This window comes from Falco peregrinus, chromosome W, assembly GCF_023634155.1.
Source record: "Falco peregrinus isolate bFalPer1 chromosome W, bFalPer1.pri, whole genome shotgun sequence".
NCBI lineage: Eukaryota > Metazoa > Chordata > Aves > Falconiformes > Falconidae > Falco > Falco peregrinus.
In genome coordinates this window covers 20,204,800-20,226,949 of record NC_073743.1, presented here as the reverse complement: position 1 = coordinate 20,226,949, position 22,150 = coordinate 20,204,800, and the positions used below count along the sequence as shown (strand labels likewise).

The following is a 22,150-nucleotide window of genomic DNA, read 5'->3' as shown; positions in this document are numbered from 1 at the left end:
TCTTGGTGTCATCTGCAAATTTGCTGAGGGTCCACTCAATCCCACTGTCCATGTAATCAATGAAGATATTAAACAGTACTGATCCCAATATGGATCTCTTAGGGACTCTACTCATTACTGATCTCCATCCAGACACTGAGGTGTTGGCCACTACCCTCAGGATGTGACCATCCAACCAATTCCTCATCTAACGAACAGTCCACCCATCTAATCCATATCACTCCAATTTGGAGAGAAAGATGCTGTGGGGGACCGTGTGAAAGGCCTTATAAAAGTCCAGATAGATGACATCCTTAGCTCTTCCCTTGTCCACTGATGTAGTCACTCCATCATAGAAGGCCACTAAGTTTGTCAGGCAAGACTTGCCTTTGGTGAAGCCATGCTGGCTGTCTCGAATCACCTCCCTGTCCTCCATGTGCCTTAGCACAACTTTTAGGAGGGTCTGTTCCATGATCTTCCCAGGCACAGAGGTGAGGCTTACAGGTCGATAGTTCCCAGGTTCCTCCTTTCTACCCTTTTTAAAAATGGGTGCAATGTTTCCCTTTTTCCAGTCACTGGGGACTTCACCTGATTACCATGACTTTTCAAATATTATGAAGAGTGGCTTGGCAACTACATCAGCCAATTCCCTCAGGACTCTGGGATGCATCTTGTCAGGTCCCATAGACTTATGTATGTTCTGGTTCCTCAGGTGGTTTCAAAACTAATCTCTTACAGTGGGAGAGACTTTGCTTCCCCAGACCCTGCAGTCCATCCGCTTGAGACTTGTGGGAAGAGAGGTTTCCAGAGAAGACTGAGGCAAAAAAGTTGTTGAGTAGCCTGGCCTTCTCTTTGTCTGTTGTTACCGGTTTGCCAGTCATGTTCATCAGTGGGGGTTGACTATCTTTGACCTTTTCTGGCTGACTGTCACAAATGAGTAGTTTAGGTTAAGTTGCTTAAAGAATCACCATCAAAGGTATGAGCAAAAAAGTTTTAATAAGAATTGGTGAAAGGAGACTTCACAAAGTTCGATGGCAAGGTACACTCTATTACTACATAGATAAATCACACAAAGAAGAATAAAATTAAAATTAAGCTGGAATGATTTATACAGAGACTAAAAACGTAAAAGGGTAAGGGAGACCCTCCCCATTGAGTCATGAGGTTCAGAATGGACCCCCTTGCTTTCTAAACTCTTTATAGAGCTTAGGTGTGGCTAGATCCAATCCTAGTCTCAGACTTGGTCAATGGTTTATGTCAAAAGGATATAAGGAACATTTACAGTTTGAGGTTGATCATAGGATGTTAGCAGCACTTAATGATTAACTAATATATCATTTACAAAGTGAATCAAATGGGATTTACTGAAATTATAAAGTGGATTAACTATGGATTCAGAATGGTAATACTTATACTATACTTATTATGAGGTACCTAAATCAGTTCACACACACATGCACACAGACAGAAATAGATAGATGTATATATATATATATATAAACGTACAAAGGTATACCTGTTAAAAGTTGCCCTCATATTCAGTTAAATACACCAAGTGACTTTGCATTTCTTAGTGGGCAAAGGGTTGAGCCTCAAGAATCAGGAAAATCAGCCCAAGCCCCATTGTCAGCTTTCGGCAACAATCCCCCTAGTATCACAGGCTTGGGAGACTGTGAGCTCTGAGAGGTGTCCCAGCCAGAGGGAGATGCTGTTCACAACCTACTGTAGTGCAGGAGAGCTCAAAGGGCCTCAGTTAGGACTGCTGTTTATAGGTTCAGAGAAGATTGGCCTTAGTCATCAGTAACTTTCCATCCTGGCCACAATCTGAGTCAGTAATTAATGGAATTTTTCTCAAAATTCCAGTGACGGTGGCACTATACCACTCATAGTCATAATAGTGTACTCAAGCTTGTTAAGGGATGTTATGGTCCAGATAAGGAATGCTTCAAGTCTAGCAGGTGTTGTTGTTCAGATAAGGGATGTATCTGGTACAGCCAGTGCAATTTCCCACCTCAGCTGTGCAAAAGTTGCTAGTACAGTCAAGGGACACTGAACAACCTAATTCATTACACAGAGGATAAGGCCTAACAAGGATTCCTGAGACTATAGTGCGGCCCAGGGGAGGGGATGAGATGCAACACCACACTGACATACCTGTAGAAGCCCTTCTTATTGTTCTTTGCATGCCTTGTCAAGTTCAGCTCCAGCCGTGCCTTGGCCTTCCTGACCCCATCCCTACACAACCAGGCAGCGTCCCTATACTCTTCCCAGGATACCTGACCCTGCTTCCGCTGCCTGTGCATTTCCTTTTTTCCCTTTAGTTTGGCCAGCAAGTCTCAACTCATCCATGTTGGTCTCTTGCCTTCCTTTCCTGATTTCTTACGCCTGGGGATCGAGAGCTCTTCCACTCTATGGAAAACATCCTTAAAGATGTGCCAGCTCTGTTCTGCTCCCTTGTCCCTGAGGACAGTTTCCCAGGGGGTCCTATTGACTAACTCCTTGAACAGCTGGAAGTTTGCTTTCCTAAAATTCAGGGTCCTGACTTTACTCTTTGCCTGTCCCATATCCCTCAGGACTGCGACCTCCACCAGTGCATGATCACTGCAGGCTGCCTCCAGTCTTGATGCCTCTGATGAGCTCGCTTGTGTTGGTGACCATCAGGTCCACTATCTCATCCCCTCTGGTAGGGCTGTCTATTACCTGACTTAAGAAGTTATCCTCAATGCATTCCAGGAGTCTCCTGGATTGACTACAGCTCACCGTGCTACTTTTCCAGCAGATGTCGAGGTGGCTGAAGTCCCCTAGCAGGACAAGAGCCTGCAAGCGCAATGCCTCCTGCAGCTGGAGTAAGAAAGCTTTGTCAATAGGCTCCCCTCGATCGGGTGGCCTGTAGTAGACACCAACCACAAGGTTCCCTTTGTTTCCTCGGTCTCTAATTCTTGCCCATAAGCTTTCAACCTGTTCATGGCTATTCTTCAGAGACAGCTTTTCACAATCTATCCATTTCTTGACATAGAAGGCAACCCCTCCGCCCCTCCTTCCTTGCCTGTCCCTTCTGAACAGCCTGTAGCCATCAATAGCTGCACTCCAGTCATGGGATTCGTCCTGTCAAGTTTCAGTAATGGCAACTAGGTCATAGCTTTCTAGCAGCACAGTGGCTTCCAGCTACTGCTGTTTGTTGCCCATGCTGTGTGCATTGGTATAGAGGCACTTCAGCTGGGCTGTTGGTTATGTCACCTTCTTAGAGGAGCACCCCTTAATTCCATTGATGTATTTCACCAGTGCTCCCTGTTTGGCTCCTATTACTTCAGGAGTGCCTGGCTCCTCTCCATAAGACTTCAAGTGTGCTCCAGTATACACAGCAAGTCTCAGAGCAACAGGCTGAGGGCCCTCACTAGTACCCTGTCCCTCTAACCCTGGTGTGTCACCCCACAGCTTGTCATGGGCAAGCCTGATATTTCTCTCCTCCCCCTTCTAGTCTAGTTTAAAGCTCTGACAATGAACCCCACTTGCTCATGAGCAAAGAATTAGATATTCAAGCAAATGAATAAATGTTTTGTTGTCAAACTGATAACTATGAAATTAAGAATACCTTGATAATAGGCTCTCTCAGTCTCCTAAAATTGAAACATTATATGTAACCTTTCAAAAACTTTAATGCATCTAATTTATTGAATCATCTGTTTCATTGGAAGCATTGTGATCTCCCTGGGCTCACTGCAGTAGAAATTGGCATCTATGACTGCTTTTGGCATGTGGAAAACTTTCATGCGTCTTCCACTCTGTTGCTGTTGAAAATATTAATAAATTCTTGGAAATGACAAACACAGCATTAAGCATTCAGTTTCATCCCTCTCCTGCAGCTCCACTTTTGTGACTGCAGCGTCTGTCTGAAAGTGTCACCTACTAAGATGTGTATTTCCTAGACAGCTGACCCTCTTTTAGTAATGTCCTGCTTTTAGGGAGTCAACTGTACATATAAAAGGGAAATTCCTATATCTGCATGCTTTTCACCACTGCCCTTTGATACCTGGCCACCATAGCCATGAGAAAGACCTCTAGACTGACTGATCCAAACTCTTCAGTATCCATTTACATTGCTTATGCATTGATGGACAAAAGACCTCTGGGAGCTTCAAAATCAAGATGTGTTCTTGGAACCATTGTAGGCAGCAGATCATAAGCTTCAGGTACTGGAAAAAAACGTGATTTTTTTTCCTCCCTTTCAGCCTGGAGAAGTAAAACTAAAGTCAGCATAATTTGCCTAAAATCCATTTTCTATGATGGTAATGGAGTGGGGGCAAAGGAATTTCAATGAGTATGGAAATTCCACAGTTGAAACTTATTTTTATCTTATCCTTTCTTCCACTAACATTTCTTTTTTTAGTTAGTTCAATTATGTTTCTGTTTAATTTATAATTATGCCTGCTCATAGCCTTTTGGATCTCAGCCATGTAACACCAGCCTGCATTCATAAATATTACTTAGGAGTTCATAGCAATCTGTTCTGTGGATCTTCTGGAAATTTTACCCAAAAAAATCTGAGGCTACTATTGTGTAGCATAGTGGCTATCCATTCAGTACTTGGAGAATTTCACTGTTTCAAAGTAAGGTCTTCAGTGAGCTGTAGGAGGTCAGCAAGTGCCTTTATGGCTCTGGGTGAGCAGACTGAAACAGCCATAAGGGTGGCTGGGAAGCCTCCAGGTAATGCAGCCCTGGCCAGCCATTCACCTGCCCCATGTATGCCATGTGTGGACGTATCTGATCTAGAGAGAGACTTTGGGTTTGACCTTACTAAGAACCACTGGGATGCCAAGATTTGGTGGAAGGGATTCTCTCCACAAAATTTCACAAGAAGTCAAGGCATTTCCAGTGCGAGCTAGGTCCTACCATGGGCTGAGAGGCCACTTTGTTAGAAGGTAGTTATATTCACAAAAATATTTTTGTATTTCAAAATTACCTTATCAACTTATTTATGCACAACTGCTACTGTGCACTGTCTAGTTTAATAGAAAAATGTCAAAGTCATTGTGAGAACAAGCATATAAATGCAGTGTAAAGCAAAAAACCTATTGACTAGAAGCTAATTTGTGAAAATTTGAGTGATTGCACACTTTTACAGAATTGTCCACTTAAGTAATTTAAATGAAAAGGAAAGTATTTTTTTATTTAGGTATATGAAAAGTTTCTAGCCCTATTTTTCCAAAGTCTTCAAGTATGTTGGGGGAGGGCAATCAGAACGAGTCAGAAAAGTCACACTTTAAATGTAATATTTCAGACAGCAATGAAACACCTATGAACATAAGTTAAATCTGCACCTTGGAGATTCCAGCAATACTACACGTAACACATAAAATAAGGTAACTATTGCCTTGAGCACATTACAAGGTGGTCTTTATGTTTTGATAAATTCTTGAATGTATAAAGCAATACCACAGGTATAATATGCCACCCTCTGGGCTATGTTGTATTTGTTGTCAATGATTTATCTCAAGCCTCTCCTTAAGTTGCTGGTTGTTAACCTAAAACACTTTTGAAAATTAACTAGGGTTTTCTTTTGTCATAAATAGGAGCAGCATGTAGCCATTATTGTTTTCTTGATTTATTTGTGCAAGAAGTGAGACAAAAATACATAGCAGCAATTGAGAGAGAATTTGGGGGAATTAGTAGAAAAAAGATTTAGCCTATCTAAGCAAGATCTACTGAAAGAAGGTTTCAGTGCAGCGGACAGTCACCCACTGGGAATATTGATCCAAATGTAAATGTGTATTTTATCACCATTCTGATTTTACAAACAAGATTATCCTTTGTAAAATCTTCTGTTATAAGTACTTCTGGGCTGAGGAGTATCTTAAAGAGCTGTAATGTAATGTAATTCTTTCCTTTCAGGGAATATGGAGCCATTGATGATGTAGATATTGATCTGCATATTGATGTTAGCTTTCTTGATGTAAGTAATCTAATCACAGGATTGCATAATGAACATTAATACCTATTTAATTCTGCTGCACATCAGACTAGACAACCACTTAGACATCCCTTTTTCAGAGGCTTGATCTTCACAAGTGGCTGTCACATTATTGATTGCTACTCAGTGGAAAGGTTTCCTTTTCCTTTTATGATCACATTGTTAGAATGTTTTGTAGGCTTTTATTTACTGCATATGTATTTCTTTTCAAACATGCTTTGTGAATGGTAAATGTTTTAACTGATATAAATGAAATACTTTTTTTTTTTTTTTTTTTTTTTTTTTTTGCTATCCTGGATATTAGTTAGGTGAAAGCACTTCATAGAGTCCTGGAGGGAAGAAGACCTTGGCTGGAGCTTTCCTGTGTGCTTCTCAACATCTGCAGCTGATTAGGGAGAGGCTTGAGTGGCAAAGGAGACATGACAGTGGTGCTGTCAACTGGCAGCATGGCTTCTGTAACAGTTATGCTGCCATTAATTCCATACTTCCTCACCCATCTGTGCAGTAACTTCCTGTCCTCCAGATGCAGAATGAAAATTAGTGCTTTTGGGGACATCATTAGCTTTTGCACAGATATGTCATATTCTCAGGTCAGCACAGCACATAAATTCTCAGGCTCTTCTAAAATTTAAGAAAATCTCATTATAGCTTGAATTATTTTAACCAGTCTTAGGAAGGAGCAAACGTTTCCTTTGCCCTATATTATGGGATGAGTTTCCTTTCCATCTTCATTTGTTCCTTTGCTTCTCAGTTTTGAAGCAATATCTCTTAATAGATGGAAACACGTCTGCCTGCGCTGCAGATATATTGTGTAGAATCCTGTGCTCAATTTAAATGAACATACTCAAGAACTGGAAGCAGTCTAACACTGCTCTTAGGGGCATCAGCAGGCACGAGTTTGTCATAAGTTTCAAGTTTAAAGTTGGAGTAGATATTCCAGGACTGAGTAAATGGATGGATTGTGTTTATAACAACCCTAAGGTAGACTGACAAAATGCAACGGTTCCTCATGATGGTTAATGGTGTCTGTTGTTTTCTTTTTATTTTGAACTAGGAAGAAATTGCTGTGGCTTGGGATGTAATTCACACAGAGCCTATAATAGTGCGATTGCACTGTTCACTTACACAATACTTAAATGGTCCAGGTTGGTCACCTGTGTATTCTTCATGTGCCTTGTATGGTGTCTTGGTCTGAGCCATGTACTAGGTGATAGATACTCATTCACTGCCAAATCTTTGACCCTGCACGTGCTTAAATCTACTGCTTAGAGCAGTACTACTGGTTTGAAATTATGCTTCCATACATTTGCATGGCTAGGCCTTCAATAATGACATGGGCATCTAGTTTAAACTTTCATGGGTTGAGTTTTGGAACTTGTTTTCTTGAAATCCTTTAAATTCATCTGCTTCCCCTAGGAACCAGGGGTTAAGGAATAAAGATCAACAGTTTCTAATAAGTGATTTCCTGATTTTGAAAATCAGGGATCATCTTCACAGATGCAGATATCATTGATAAAATATACATACTCAGATCTGTGCAGCACATTAATATGCCCTTTTTCATGCACCTTTGAAGAATCAGGCAGTGATAATTATCCTGCCAGCTTCTGATTACTGTGTGACCTCTGGGGATCTTTAAATTTGAATGAGAATTTTAAATGTTATGTTGACATCCTACTCTCTGGTTGTTATATCAGTAAAGCTTTATCATGAGAGTAAAAATGGTCAAACTCATGAAGAATTAACTGAGACTCAAGATTTGGAAACATTCATATGCAAGAGTCAACTTCAGATATATTTTTACAATAGGAAGTCAGAACTAAGTGTGTAATTTGGATCATGACTTGCCTAACTTTGGAGGCTTCCAGTGCAAGCTGTCAGTTCAGGCTTGTATCTGTGGGACAATTCTGCCTCTGGAAAATGAATAGATTATTTCCATTCATAATATGTTTAGAAAAATCTGTCCCAATGAACTATTTTTATAGGTTATGTTGTCTGCTGATTCTAACTATAAGCTATATTCTGTTCATTCAAATAATCATTTCATTACTTTTTTTTTTTTTTTTGCTTGACTTGGGTCTTTTTGTCAGTATTTTATTGCTTCTATCTTTTTTGTAAATATGCAGATCTTAAAATATGTATTTGCCATAGCAGGTAGCAGTGTTAGTATTCAGAATATTTCTATTAAAACGTAATTTAAAAATTAAACAAGTGCAGCAAATAAGAGAGGGTGAAGTGTGAAGAGCAGCATGCAGTAGGAAATGATCCAGTGAAATGAGAAGTAGCAACAAGATATCTTTTGCACCATTGACAAGGTAAAAATGGGAAGCTTAGTTCTCAGTCCTGCAGCTGATTGATTGTGGGAGTGCCCGAGTACTGAGAAAGGCAAGATCAGGGCCAGAGGAAAGTGTTTTGCTGCTACTGGCTTTTATGAGCTCAGCTGCCATTGCAGCCATGTTTATTTATTTACCAGAAAAGGACAATGAGATCCACCATCTTTTGTGTTAACAAAACCCTTTCTCTGTGTATTCCTCTTCCCCCTTAATTATGTTGGTTTGATACTACTGGGCCATAACCTTATGCTACATATTTTTCTCTCATAGTACTTTCTGTTCATTGATAAAAGAAACAGAAATGCAGTAAACTCCAAAGCACAATGGAGGTATATATACCACATTGTAGCTGTTTAATATCCTGATTTTAGATAGTAATTTTTTCTAGTTAATACCTTATCTCATTATTGTACCTGTGGGCAGTTTCTCCCACAGGCCTTAGAAACCTGTCTTACATTAGGATGAATCGGCCTTTGGAGGTACTGGGCTGTCTCCTCTGGCTGTAGAGCTTAGATAACAATTGTAGTCTAGATGTCAGATTTTAAGATTGCTGATCTAGAAATGATGATTCTCATTGAAAATATTCTTCCTCTACTATTTGTCCTAAATTTGATAATCTAAAGACATTGCTACCCCTAATCAAATAATTTATCCCTTTTGAAAAATTCATCAGTTTGTCTTTAAAAGATGAGATTATATTTGAATAATGACATTAGAGAAAGGGTATCTACAGTGCTTTGAACTAAGTGAAATTGGATGGCCAGGTTATATATGTATATATTGTATTTTATTTTAAAAAATAATTTATTAAAGTGAAATTAAAGAATAGACTTTGACATTCTGAATAAAATCTGGCTTTCTGAGTGATCAGAATAATATAGATTTTAAAATACTTATTTTATTTTCCTAATGAAATTTGAACCTACCCCAGATTTTTTGTTTTCCTTCCTTTTTATTTTACTATAGTTATTACTTCCTTATGTAATACAAAGTATAAAGTCTATCCATGCTTGTAATATGTGTTGGCTGTTGTCCTGCCTCAAGGACATGAGAGTCTCAACAAGTGTGGGATTTCATCTGCCGCTTATATCTAGTAAGTGTTATTAAAGGATTTTAGTAATATCAGGAGTTAATTTCCAGCCTTCACCCCTTACACTTTCAATTTTCTGACAGATGAATATGGATATACTAACATTAGGACAAGTCTTGAGGAAAATTCAGGGTAATCCTTGGCCATTGGAATTCGTACATCAGGCACTTAGATTATGATTATGAAACTTGTATTAAAATGCCCTCAGAAAGAAACCCCAGATATTAGTCAATTCAGTTTATTCCTCCCTGGGTTTTCTTCATAGTCACAGGAACCGTAGTGTGTAAAGACTACTTAATTGGAAGAAAGATCAAGAGATTAGATGAGATGAATTACTATTCCAGATACATTTAATCTGATACTGCTATTACTTCCATAATATTTTTAAAAAAGAGATACATTTATGTAATTCAAATTAGTGGGAAGAGATAAATTTTGGGGAGTTCAATTTCTAAAATAATCATTTGTAAAACTGCAAATTGTATTGTCTAATATTCCAAAAAGGGCCATTCATTTCTTCATGGACTTAGATGACATGTCTGCTTTCACCATTGCTTCAATGGCATTGCCTATAGTAAAAGTCCAGATAGAAAAGGGTCTTTAAATATGACTTGTATGGTCATGAGTTCTTGATTATTGCTTTAAGTTCATATATCTACAATATCTCCTTTTTCCATAGTTCCAACTGTGGATGTATTTCAGATCTCTACTAAAGAGAGATTTGGGCTGGGACATCAGCTGAAAAAGTAAGTCTGGAAAAGTGTAAACCCCTGTTTTTAAATAAATATTACACTCTTTAATTCCCAGACCATGTTAAGAAGGATAAAATTCACAGGTTGTCAGGTTAGTCAGATCAAATATTATTTATTCTTTAAATAAAAAATAACAGGTTTTGCCTTTTTAAGTTCAGTTTTGACAGTTGTTGGAGAGAACTTGATTTGTGCTGCCTGCCAGGGTTTTCTGTCACTTTACTGCCTTTTAGGAAGTAAGCTAGAAAAGTTAAAAAAGACTATAGCTACAAGTGTTCCATTTCATATTTTTGCTTAGATTATGAAGCCTCTGGAGCAGGAATCTTTTTTAGCATCATGCATACCCTAAGGGGACTATGCTTTCATGGTGGTCTCTAGGATGTACCACAGTAATTAGGCCATCCATGTTTTGAGGACAAAGAGGGAAGAATAGTTGAAAAAATGAGCAGTTTCATGTGTTCATGTTATAATTCAATTTAATAACATTTTTCTGAGTCATCTTTTCACATATGCTTGTGTATGTGTAATAAAGTGACAAGAATATAGGTTTTAATATTTGACCCTTACAACAGTAAGAATCCCTTAAGAAAAAAAAAAATCTTTTGCTGTTTGGTGTTTAAAGAAATTCAGTGCAGCTTTTTTGTAATCATACAAATGAAGCAATGTTATTAAAATTTCTATGGTACATGACTTTGAAGAGAAAAAAAATAAAAAGCTCCCCAGGCATGAAAAGTCTCTTAAAACATTTCAGTACTTACACTGTCTTTGATTTGTGCACTGGATAATTACCAGTTTCCCGTAAGACATTTTCTGGTACTTATCTGCATAATTCATAGTTGAGTGGAAGTCAGAATACCTATGAACTCTGTGGCTCCTCATGGCTGTGAACAACAAGATATTAATCTTTGAAGAGTCAGTACATTTTTTATATAGTCCATACCAATTTCCACTTTGACTTTATCACTCATAGACCCCCACTGCTAGATTAGAGTCAGTAATTTGGCTTAGAAGTGACTGCTGGAGGTCACCTAGTGCAACCTCCTGCTCCAAGTAATGCTGACTTCAAAGATTAGTTCACTTCAGGGCCTCAGGCAGCTGAGCTGTGAAAATCTCCAGCTTTGTGGGCAAACTGTTGTACTTAACCACTCTTCTGTGGATGTCTTTTCTTTATAGCCTTTATGTTTTTTATCTTCACTTGCTACAACTTGTGACTACTGCCTTTTGCTGTGCATCTCTAGGAAGCGTCTAGCTCTGTCTTCTTTGTAAATCCCTTTGAGTAGTATAATATTCAACATCCCAACATTCATGTTTGTGCTTTAGGAGAATATGCTCCTACTTGAGCAGTGTGGATGCTGTAGCCTACCTCTGTAGTCACTGGAAAGACAGACGCCTATAGTTGAATAGAATGCCTTTGAATCAGTTTGTCTCTAGATCTGCATGAATGGCATTAACTATATAAATCTTACAGGGGTTGTTTACACAGACTGTATTCTCAATAAGAGTTCTGTGTGAATTAGTTTTATGTGGGGGGAAAAAAAAAAAGCATTTTTGAGGAGCTGAAGCACCCAATTGTCAGTCCACATATGTGACAGAGAAATTCTGAGGACATTGCATAACTTTTGCATAACCATTGCATAACCAATTGCATTGGTGAACTGAGACCCTAGTATTAAAGTGAGTATGTCTTGGCTAGGATAAGAAAATCTTTTTTTCTTAATTTGCAGAATCATACAGACATTTGTTACACAACAGTGGAAGAAAAGCAAAGAGAAATCTAATTGTACTCACAATAAGAAGGTGTCTGACAAAAAGGTGAAATCCCCTCTGCACATCTTTTCTACATTGCGCAGGTAATAGCAAGGAAAATGAGCTGTTACCACCATATCCTGTTAAAAATCCACAGCAGATATCACAAGGTGAAATGTTGACTTTTCTTCACAGAGAAGTGCTCTATTTATATCTTACGTTATGGGTTTCCAGTCCTTGCCTTGCATGACATCAAAAGTGAACTAGGTGCTCTTGCAACTTTTAAGGCTATTTGAAGAAAGAGCATTTCAGTGCCCTGCTCTCTGAAACAACCATGACTCATCTAGAATTGGAAATAATTAATTTTATATTACTTAATTTGGTTGTATTTGTATCTTTGCTAGCTTGGTAGCATTTGGCTGTTACTTCAATAGCAATAATATATATTTTATATATATATATATATAATATATATAAAAAATTTTGTGGTTGTCCAGCTGTTCTTTCCACAGCTGTGTATATTTTTAATTTTTTAAAACTAGAATGGTCATTAATGAAAGACTGATCTTTAGAGCTGATGAGCACCCACCCCTCTCCACTGTCCGAGTACAATAATGTTCACCATTTCTGAAATGCAGGCACAGAAATTCAAAGAACAGAGGCATTAAAACCATAAGAAATAGTTTGTGAATAGTTCATTTGAATTAATTATGACTTCTTCCAGTTGCTCATACTCTTAAGTGTCTGTAAAATCAGGCTCTGATTTTACATCTTTCAAGAATGTGACTATTTACTCTAGTGTGTTTCCTGCTTATGAAAGGTTGATCGATCACCCCTTCTGTACATTTGAATTGAATGCTTCTTTGAAAATTCCTTCTTTTGGATGAATTTTGTTATTCTAAATTCCATGTATAAAAAATAGAGGGAGTACAGCAATCACTCATTTTGAAGAAAGGAGGGATGCCAAAAGTAACAAAATATTGTCTTCTCAAAGGTAGAAGAGGAAGATGGTGTTTTAAGTAGAAAGCTTACCCATTCCCTACCATGCCACCCACCATTTCCTAGCGCAGGCTGTAACTTGGGGTTTGGTTATATTCAGAAAGGGCATACAAAAGCCAGTCCAATCTTTCTCCTCTTGATTTGGGCTGCTGCAGTGCCCGTCCAAAGACCACTCAGCCCAAACACAGGAACCCTCTCTCTCTCTCCCTAGAGCACCATTCCTACCTCCTGTCTGCCCAAGGTTGGTAATGAGCTAACTGCAACAGTGAGTCAGTGACCTCCATGTGCATTTTCCACTGTCACTACTTGCTAACAGGGTGGGGAAACCTCCCCTTAGGGCTTCACTACTCTTCTGTTTGATTGAAACCCAAAAAATGCTGCAAAGTTAGGGTTGCTTGTAAAGTGTAGAAAAATGATTCAGCATACCTGATACTGGTTCTTGCTTTGCAAGGACAGGTGAACATGAACCTTATAGAAATGTGACAGTTCGTGTGAATGTTATTTCATAAAAACCTTTTGTTCTTTACTTTCTGCATTCATAATTTAGATCCCTCACATTCTCATTTCTAGTGTTACAGAGCTAGAGTTTGTCTAAAACAGGAGAGAAGGGCATCAAATTTTCTTCCACAAAGCACCCAGATTATTGTGATGTTTTTTTAAAAAAATGTTCATTTCAGCTGAATTAAATTTGATTTACTGCCTGCACGTTTCACTGCTCATTATATCTTCATTTGGATCTAGACATAGAATTTGTTGTCATGTCCAGAAGACAATAACTTTAATGGGATCATGCCATGATGATTACATAGGAAATATAGATTTTGATAAGAAAAATATGATATAATCTAGCATGAAATATGTGGGTTTCATTTCAAAGATAATCTCCTGAATAAATGGTTTGTTTAGAGACATGGGGACCTTTACGAAGAACTGTAAGGATATAGCCTCTAACTTTTTAAAAGTAGTTAGTCATCTTTTCAATGGATGAATTTGTGTATAAATAGGAATGAGATGTCTATTTGGTATTGGGAAATTATTCCTACATACAGTTGCTCATTTTTTTAATGTTGGGCTGTGTTTATCACTAGTCAAATACATAAAGACAGGTGGCATTTAAAAATTTGTAAATATGCCTGAACTTACTCATTTAATTTGCACAAGACTGATTATTCTCCAACTACATCTTCCCCTTCTTTATTTTTAAGGTCACCAAGTTATCCTCCACCTGGCTGTGGTAAAAATAAATCAAAACTGAAGTCAGAACAGGATGGGATCTCCAAAACTCACAAGCTACTCAGAAGGACTTACTCTAGCACAGTTAAGGCAGAGGATATGTGTGCCACAAAATCTCACAGAACCTTTGGCCGCTTGTTACTGAGTGACCCTAGGGCTGAACAGACAATAGCTATTAAATCACACAAACTGTTAAACCATTCTTGCTCTGCAGCCATCAAGCGGGAGGAGTGCATCACTTTAAAGCCTCATAAGCTATTAAGTAGGTCGTGTTCTGGGGGCCCTCGATGTGAGCACAAGAGCACCTTGAAACCCCACAAACTTTTAAGCAGGTCCTACTCCAGTAATCTTAGAATGGAAGAATTGGATGGATTGAAGAATCACAAGTTACTCAGCAAGACTTACTCCAATGCCCCTAAATCATCCAAAATGGAGCCTTTCAAGGAGTCCACCGTAGCAGAGGGCAGGAGTCTCTCTCTTACCTCAGGGCTTATTGGTATCTTAACACCATCTTCATCGTCACCTTCACAAGCTGCTGTGCGTAATAATTTTTTTTATTCTGCTCATTTTCCTCCTATTATTTTCCAAATGTACTATCATGCAAAGGCATTAATGCTTAGGACATATGTTAGTGAATATATTGAATATATTGGAAGACAAGAGCAATGGATTCAGCTTTTTAAGGAGGATTTACACAACTGTGCATGCACATATATTGAAGTTATAAAACCAGAATTTGCTTAGATCAAGACAGAGATTTTACATCTCATGTTGGATACAGCTCAGCGTACAGCTGCTGGCCATGGGAAATGTTCAATCATACACTTCCTTCCCTGTCTCCTTTCTTGCTGCAGGAAGAAGGGAGAGTGTGAGCTTCTGTGCTGCAAAATTGGCTTGGTCACACAGGTCTTTTCTCATTTCCCTGTTTGCTTTGTGGGGGAAGCAACTGTCCATTGGCTTGTTTGGGTGCCAAGTCACCTCTCCTGGTCTTTTCAGCTGTGATCATCATCATACTGGAAGGAATACAGTCATGATTAAGCTCACCTCTTGCACATTTGTGCTTTGTGAAAGGTTTAACCTTCAAATGCACTGGTGGCAGCCGGAGGTTGGGGAAGGAATTAGGCCCGACATTCCCCCTTTCTTTCCCCAGACATGTTCAATTGGGAAAACAAAAGGTAGTGCACATTCTTAAATTTAAGAGAGAGCGCTCAAACTTAATTCTTCTGCCTCTTAAAAGATGGCTTTTATACTTTAAAGCAGGGGTCCTCAAAGTTTTTAACCAGGGGGCCGGTGCGGATGAAGTGGCAGGCAGTCATCTGCGGCTGCTTGGTTTCCCCCCCCAACCCCCGGGGGGGTGTGTGTGGTTCTGTAAATACCGGGGGCCAGATTGAGGACCCTGGGGGGCCGTAGCCAGCCTGCAGGCCATAGTTTGAGGACCCCTGCTTTAAAGGAAAGAGTGGGTCTGTCTGTGTTCTTTCAAGGCACCCACCTGTTTTCTGTGTTAGACCTGGGGAGAGACACGTAAGAGACAGTCCTCTCCACTCCCTTAGCTTGGTGGTACCTTGATGTTCTCAGTGTGCAAAAGCTGATTTTTGCTTGAAATACCATACATATATTCAAAATAGTGTCTTCTGAATAATGAAGTTGAGTGTGTTCTGTCTCATAGTAAATTAGTTTAATAAGCTGCAAGCTATACTCATCAAATCTAAAAGCAGTGATATACTATCATAAAATCATTTATATACATGCTGTGTGGTTGGTTCCTGTAATGTACACAGCAAAATTAATTTAAGGTGAGCCAATAGACTTTTTACTTGTCACAGTTTAGAGATTAATTTTTTTCTGAATCAGCATAGGATGTCTTAACTTCGCAGACTTTTCTCTCCTGAAGTTAATATAAAAAGTTTCATTGATTTTGATAAGATAATAAAGAGTTGACTAAGTGGTTTTCTTACTGAAGTTATCAGCTGATATGGAAAACATGCAAGCCCTGCTTGACAGTCTATAAAAACTACCAGTAATTTATTGCCATAATGTATTTATTTTGAGGGAAAATCATCACATACATCATCAGGTGCAGTTTGACTGATGTTAGTAGAAGGGCATCAAGAGTCTGTTTCACATTTTACATGCAGGCACCAAATATATGGGTAACCTGGGTGCCTAACTGCAATTTGAAGTCAGTGGAATGTGGAAGCGATGGATCAAGACCCTAACTTCTCTTCAGTTCTCAGCTTAAATATTTGAATCTCATATATGAATACAATTAGGAGGATTATTTCCCAGGAGAAAAAAGGAAAAAGTTTCCCAAATAAATGGTTAGAGAAATGAAAGGAAATAAGACTATAAACAAAAACAAAAAAAAACCCCAAAAAAAGTAAATGCAGATGATCTGACTTATGCAAAACAAGGGTTGATTGAGATAGATATCAGCCCAGAGGGAATTTTGTACCTTAGTGATTCCTATAAAAAAAGTTCCTTCTAATTTATTTGCTGTACATTGAAATAAAAAGGCAGAAAGAATCTCAGTGGGATCTGAGCACAGAGATCTGTTAGTGTGATGCTTACAGAAGTGAGATCTTAGTAAATATATAAAAGAAAAAGATTTTCAGCTGTTCTGAGAGTTATATTAGTCATTGAAGCCTAAGCATATAGCACATATTTGGACAGACAATACGAAGCTAAAATTTAAAGGAAATTACCAAATGCCAGCTTATGAGAATGGAGTGAAGGCACTGGTGTTTCCATTTGAGATTAAAGGTTTTGGGATGCTGAGATACAAAACCTCATCAGATTTAATAACTAAAAAGAAATGCTAAAAGTCTATCCCACACTCAGAAAACAGTAAAAGGATTGATTATTTATAATGGTTTGTTTATGCAAATAAGAGATCTTTTTAGATGCAAATATTGTTTAACATATTTCCATGCAAAAATACAAATGTTTTACCATTTCGTAATAATTAGTCTACCAACACTGAAGTTGCCTGAACTTTTTTCCTTGCAGCAAAATTATGGTGCAAGATGCATTCTGGTACAAGATCGTGGCTTTCTTGTGCAGGTAGGATGTCATATCTTACCCATTTATGAAACACTGTGGAGTATGAGCTGACTGTTAATTATTTTTAAGCAGATGTTGTTTTTCTCATTTTCATTGTTCTCAGACTATTGAATTTGCTGAGCAGCGTATACCAGTATTGAATGAATACTGTGTAGTTTGTGATGAACCCCATGTGTTCCAGAATGGTCCTATGCTGAGGGTAAGTGGTGTGCTTGCTGGGATAAACAACGCATTTTCTAATGCCTTAAATAGCAATGGATTATACAAACCTGTTATAAAATTATTACATTATTTTAGACTTGTTTAATCCTAATATGCTTTTAAGATGCAAAAATGTAATGCATATTAACTAGATTTTACTTTAAATTTAAAAAAATGTATTGCAGGGGAGATGGAAAGCAGAAACATAAAAGAGGGTTGCATTTCACTGAACACTATTGTGCTAGAGTAGTCATAACCAGAAAAGCTAGAGGAAGTGCATTAGAGTGCTTTCCTGGTCCTCTGGTACTCTCTTAAAAGCTCAGGGTCATCTCAGTCCTTTCACTCCTATCAAGCCATGACCAGGGTATTCAGATACATGGGTGTTAATGCTACAAGATCATGAAGTTCTTCTGAAACTCTTTTGTTCATGGGCTACTGGAATGAATCATCCTCCATAATGTGATAAAAAAGGCAGTAGAAGGGGATGTATCTGATCTAGGAGTGACCTACCTAGTCCATGGGCACTGTTGTGGTTCAGTATGCCCAAGGACTGGACAGTTACACAGCTCTTCCTTCCTTTCATTCCTGTATAACTGGGAACCTGGAATTTTGCATACTGAACATTGCACCCTCTCATGCTGCTGGTGACTGCATAGTAAAAAAAGATTAAGATTGGTCACGAAAGACACACCTTGCCTGGAGCTACTGGATCAGTGCAGCTTTATAAAAGAATATGTAGGAGAATAAAATTCTTACCTTTAGGACTGACCTTGCAGTTTAGAATCCTTCTTGTTTCACCTGTCCTGAATCCTATTGAAACCTGAGTAACCTTAAAAGACTAAAGCCATGGAAAGTTAATACCAGTGTGTGAATGGTCTGACACCTCATCTGCCAATTTCTTCACAGTGTGGTGAGCAACTACACATAAAATGAAGCAGACATCATCTATGATAGTTCCATGGAATTAAATTCAGGAAGGTTATTGCTTACGTGATAGCAAAAGTCACCTCAGCATCATCCCCCATAACACTCAGTGGCACTACAGTCAGGCATTCTGACTGCAGTTGGGGTATGTAAATAGGCTGCTAATAGGATTTGCAAAAGCATCTACATATTCAATTAACACCATTTTAAGTCATGGTTAAACCTCTGTACTTTTGAAAATCCTATCAGGTGTTTATTTGCCTCTTCAAGCTTATATCTACATTTTAAAAACATGTTTTTCTGCCAGATTTATCAGCAACCAAACCCTGATTAGAAACCTATAGAAAAAGCACCAGTTCCTTGTCATTCATCTTTGAATGCACTTCTATGCATATTACCTGTGACAGGATGCGATAAGACAAATTGAATAATATATGATATTTGGATAATATAATTATTTAAATCATTGGGGTTTATCTGTTGTCCATAGGACAAAGCAAACAGTAGGATTTATTCCTGTTCATGTGATGAACTATTAAAGGAAAACAGAATGGAAAGTAATCTGCTCTAAATTCAAAAAATAATCTAATTCTTCTTTTTTTTCCCACCTTAGAGCAAAATCCCTCAGAATGACTTTTCTCTGTCTTCAGCTTAAAGAGGGGTCATTTTAGCCATCTGCTTGAGAGTCTTCCAGTGCTTCAAACAGAGGAAAGTGTAAACATGTTTGCCACTAAACACATATTCATCAGTGCCTTTGCAAGCAGCATAACCTAGCAAGCTTTGCAAAAATGAAAGGGTGTCCTTATATAACCCAGGGAGAAGGAGATAGCAGGAAGAAATCTAGCATGCTCTGTGTATGCTTGAATGACTTAATAAGCAACATATATCCATTAATGAGTTTGCAGTTCTGTAGAAGATGAGGAACGATCTCAGTTTGAATATAGCATGAGTTTGCCAAAGGGTCTTAAGGAAGTTTATGCTTTATTCTACTGAGAGCTCTGGCAGAGGCAGCCTAAAGTAGTTAATTGTAGGGTTTGTTTACATGCTTCGGCTGCACACACACATACACATACATACATACATACATATATAATGTATGTAAAGGGAATAAAGAATGACCCAACTGAAAAAGCACTTTATGTTTAATACTGCTGCAACAGCAGATCTCAGAAATACAGTACTTTATTAAGCAGAATGCAAGGTGCTTTCATTTAAGGTAATGCTACATGCAATCTAGCCTTGTGTCACTTAATGGATCCCATATGATGTACCCCTAGCCTTCATAAAGAGCTTTAGAGTGTTCATGATTTCGATACCACAGTAACTTCATCAGATTTCATAATGATCAGAAACTTGCTATGATCTGCTTATATTTTTAGATTCCGTGTTTTGATCCTGTTTTATACAGATATCCATATCTCAAAGGCATTACTTAGGCTCTAACTGTAGTTGGTTGTATCACAAGAGATGCCACAGACTAAATAGTTCTGGATGGTTCAACAGTCTCTTCTGTTAAAGAATAGCTCCTCCACACAGATGCACACAGGGTACTGTCTGGATATGTGTATCCTTAATGATGAGTTTCCCTTCTACCTTCTGGACCTTTTTTCAACAACAAAGAAAGCATATGAATTTATAAAACCATAGAAAATTTATTGCTTGAGAAGTTCTTTTTAAATGTATTTAGTCTTGATTTTCTGGTATTTAATGGAGTTTTACGCAATTAAAAAGAAGCCATATTCATTGATGCCAGTAAGGAATTTGATTCTGTAATTCTCCAGTATGTCAGCCTGACACCTTTCATGAACTATAGCGTAGTTTAATTGTCTTGAAATGCAGTTTAAAAAATTTAACAATTGCCATCACACAATAATTACATTATTTTAATACTGTAAACTCCCATAACTGGGTATAACTTTTTGTGCTGGTTATTAATGACTTCCATAATCCTTATGTCTCATCCTCAGGACAGCTGAAGATAGCAAGTGAAACTGTGAGATAGTTTTTCCTTTCTGCAGATTTGCTCTACAGGCTATGTTTTTATCTTAGTTATGCAATATCTTTAAATCAGTCTCTTTCAGCACAAGCTTTCTTCTCAGTATTGTGTGGTCTGGTTTTAATATCTATTTCAATTTGCTTTGCTTTCTTAAAAACTTGACATCTTCTTTCTAATAAGATAAGAGCAACTTGACAAGAAGATGTGTCTTTTTGTATAACTTAATTTAGACACTAGATCCATATGACAGACATACCATTGTATGGAAGATGTCTGTTGCAGAACAGCTTCATAACACAATTACATATGTTTGGCTTTATGCTCTTGGATGCCTGTCTTTCTCCAGAGCCCATGGTACTAATATAATCATGCAAATCATAGAATAGTGTGGGTTGGAAGGGATGTTTATAGGTCATCTAATCCAACCGCCCTACAATGAAATGTTCCTTGTTGGTTCAGAGATCCTATTGTACACTGGAATCTTTGGATGTTGTTAGGCTATTGTCACATGAAAAGGGGGAGGGGGGAAATCCTCTCAACCCCAGGTGTTTTATCTGTCTATTAGCACCCCAGGAAAGCCGAGACCCTTGTGCCTGACCAGTCTGTCAGCGTCCCGTTACAGGGATCCTTCACTGAACAGTCCCACTGGATCAGAGGGCAATTTGACTGCCTTGTTCAGGGAGACAAGCCAACAGCATCAGGGGGACCCCTCAGTGGGTCTTCCCACTTTGTTTAAATGTGTTACCTGCTGCTGGCAACTTAGTGCCCACAAAGGACTCACACTAACAGTTTACGGCATAACACTCTTTATTATGAAATCGTGACAAGTTAAGATTCGTAATTGCCAGTGATAGGGACTGTCTGCAAAAACAAGCTTGAAATGATACACAACCTAACTATATACAACCAAAACCTTAATTACTAATGACAGCTAGAATGAGTTAGTTATTTAGCATGCATAAGTCAAAGTTCTTACCCAATAGGCATCCCTATGGGGGAGAAGACAGGTTCAGCCCATCAAATGATCCTAGAAGTTATGATGGAATCTTCCCCTAACTTCTCCCCTCATCTGTCCACTTTTTATACTTCATCGTACATTGCATATTAATTCATCATACACAGGACTGGTTACAAGTTTCTCACTTTAATGCAAATCAGTACGCATCCTCAGATAGCACTATTGAAATTCTCTGCTAACTACGCATGCTCCTCAAGCAGGGTTTTGCCCTCTTTTGGGGGGGCTATTTGAGTTGGAGGTCATGATCTCCCACTACCACTATTATCTTTGTCCTATTTTCAACTAATTTTCTATTGATGTCAGTGGATTGCAACATCTTATCATCCTGTTTCCTCTCATAGCCTGAACTTTCCTCACTTGAAGGCTTCTTTCTGCATAACTTAGATAATGGTGTTCTTTTCACTGTCTGTTCTCATGCTCCCCAAGGCTGACTCCCTTGATTAAAGTCCCTTCATTCATAACAATTTTAGAGTGAGTCAGCTTGACCTAGCCTTGTGAACACTAAATCAGAGTTGGGTAATCCAGGAGTTTAGACAACAGTTCCCACTGCCCTTTGGACTTATTTCAGTCCAGGACTAGCCCATTTCCATCACATTTAGGTGGAGCTTGAGTGACTCTAGTCATACATATTGTTGTTACTAACTGGTATTGTGTGCCCAGTGAGGTGTAGTAGTACCTTGGAGGCAGGTAACTTTGGGAGGGAGGTGTGTGTTAGTATTACAATGAGATTATTTCATCTGAGGAAAGTCATTTCACCACAATTGGCTCAGCCATGGACAACCCATGGATTCTTCATGTGACAACTGGTATGCAGCTTATCAGCTGTGTGGTGCCATTAAGTTCCCCTTACTGCA

General features: G+C 38.5%; 1 protein-coding gene across 1 annotated transcript in view; it reads left to right on the top strand.

Annotated features, from left to right (window-relative positions):
• The window catches only part of LOC129782999 (protein mono-ADP-ribosyltransferase PARP8-like), a 160,692-nt gene that overhangs the window by 98,666 nt on the left and 39,876 nt on the right, over positions 1-22,150 (top strand). Inside the window, exons 8-14 of the mRNA XM_055792595.1 lie at positions 5,869-5,929; positions 7,002-7,092; positions 10,050-10,116; positions 11,844-11,969; positions 14,070-14,634; positions 17,104-17,157; positions 17,261-17,356. Coding sequence (XP_055648570.1) covers positions 5,869-5,929; positions 7,002-7,092; positions 10,050-10,116; positions 11,844-11,969; positions 14,070-14,634; positions 17,104-17,157; positions 17,261-17,356 — 1,060 coding nt within the window. The remainder of the gene's footprint in view (positions 1-5,868; positions 5,930-7,001; positions 7,093-10,049; positions 10,117-11,843; positions 11,970-14,069; positions 14,635-17,103; positions 17,158-17,260; positions 17,357-22,150) is intronic.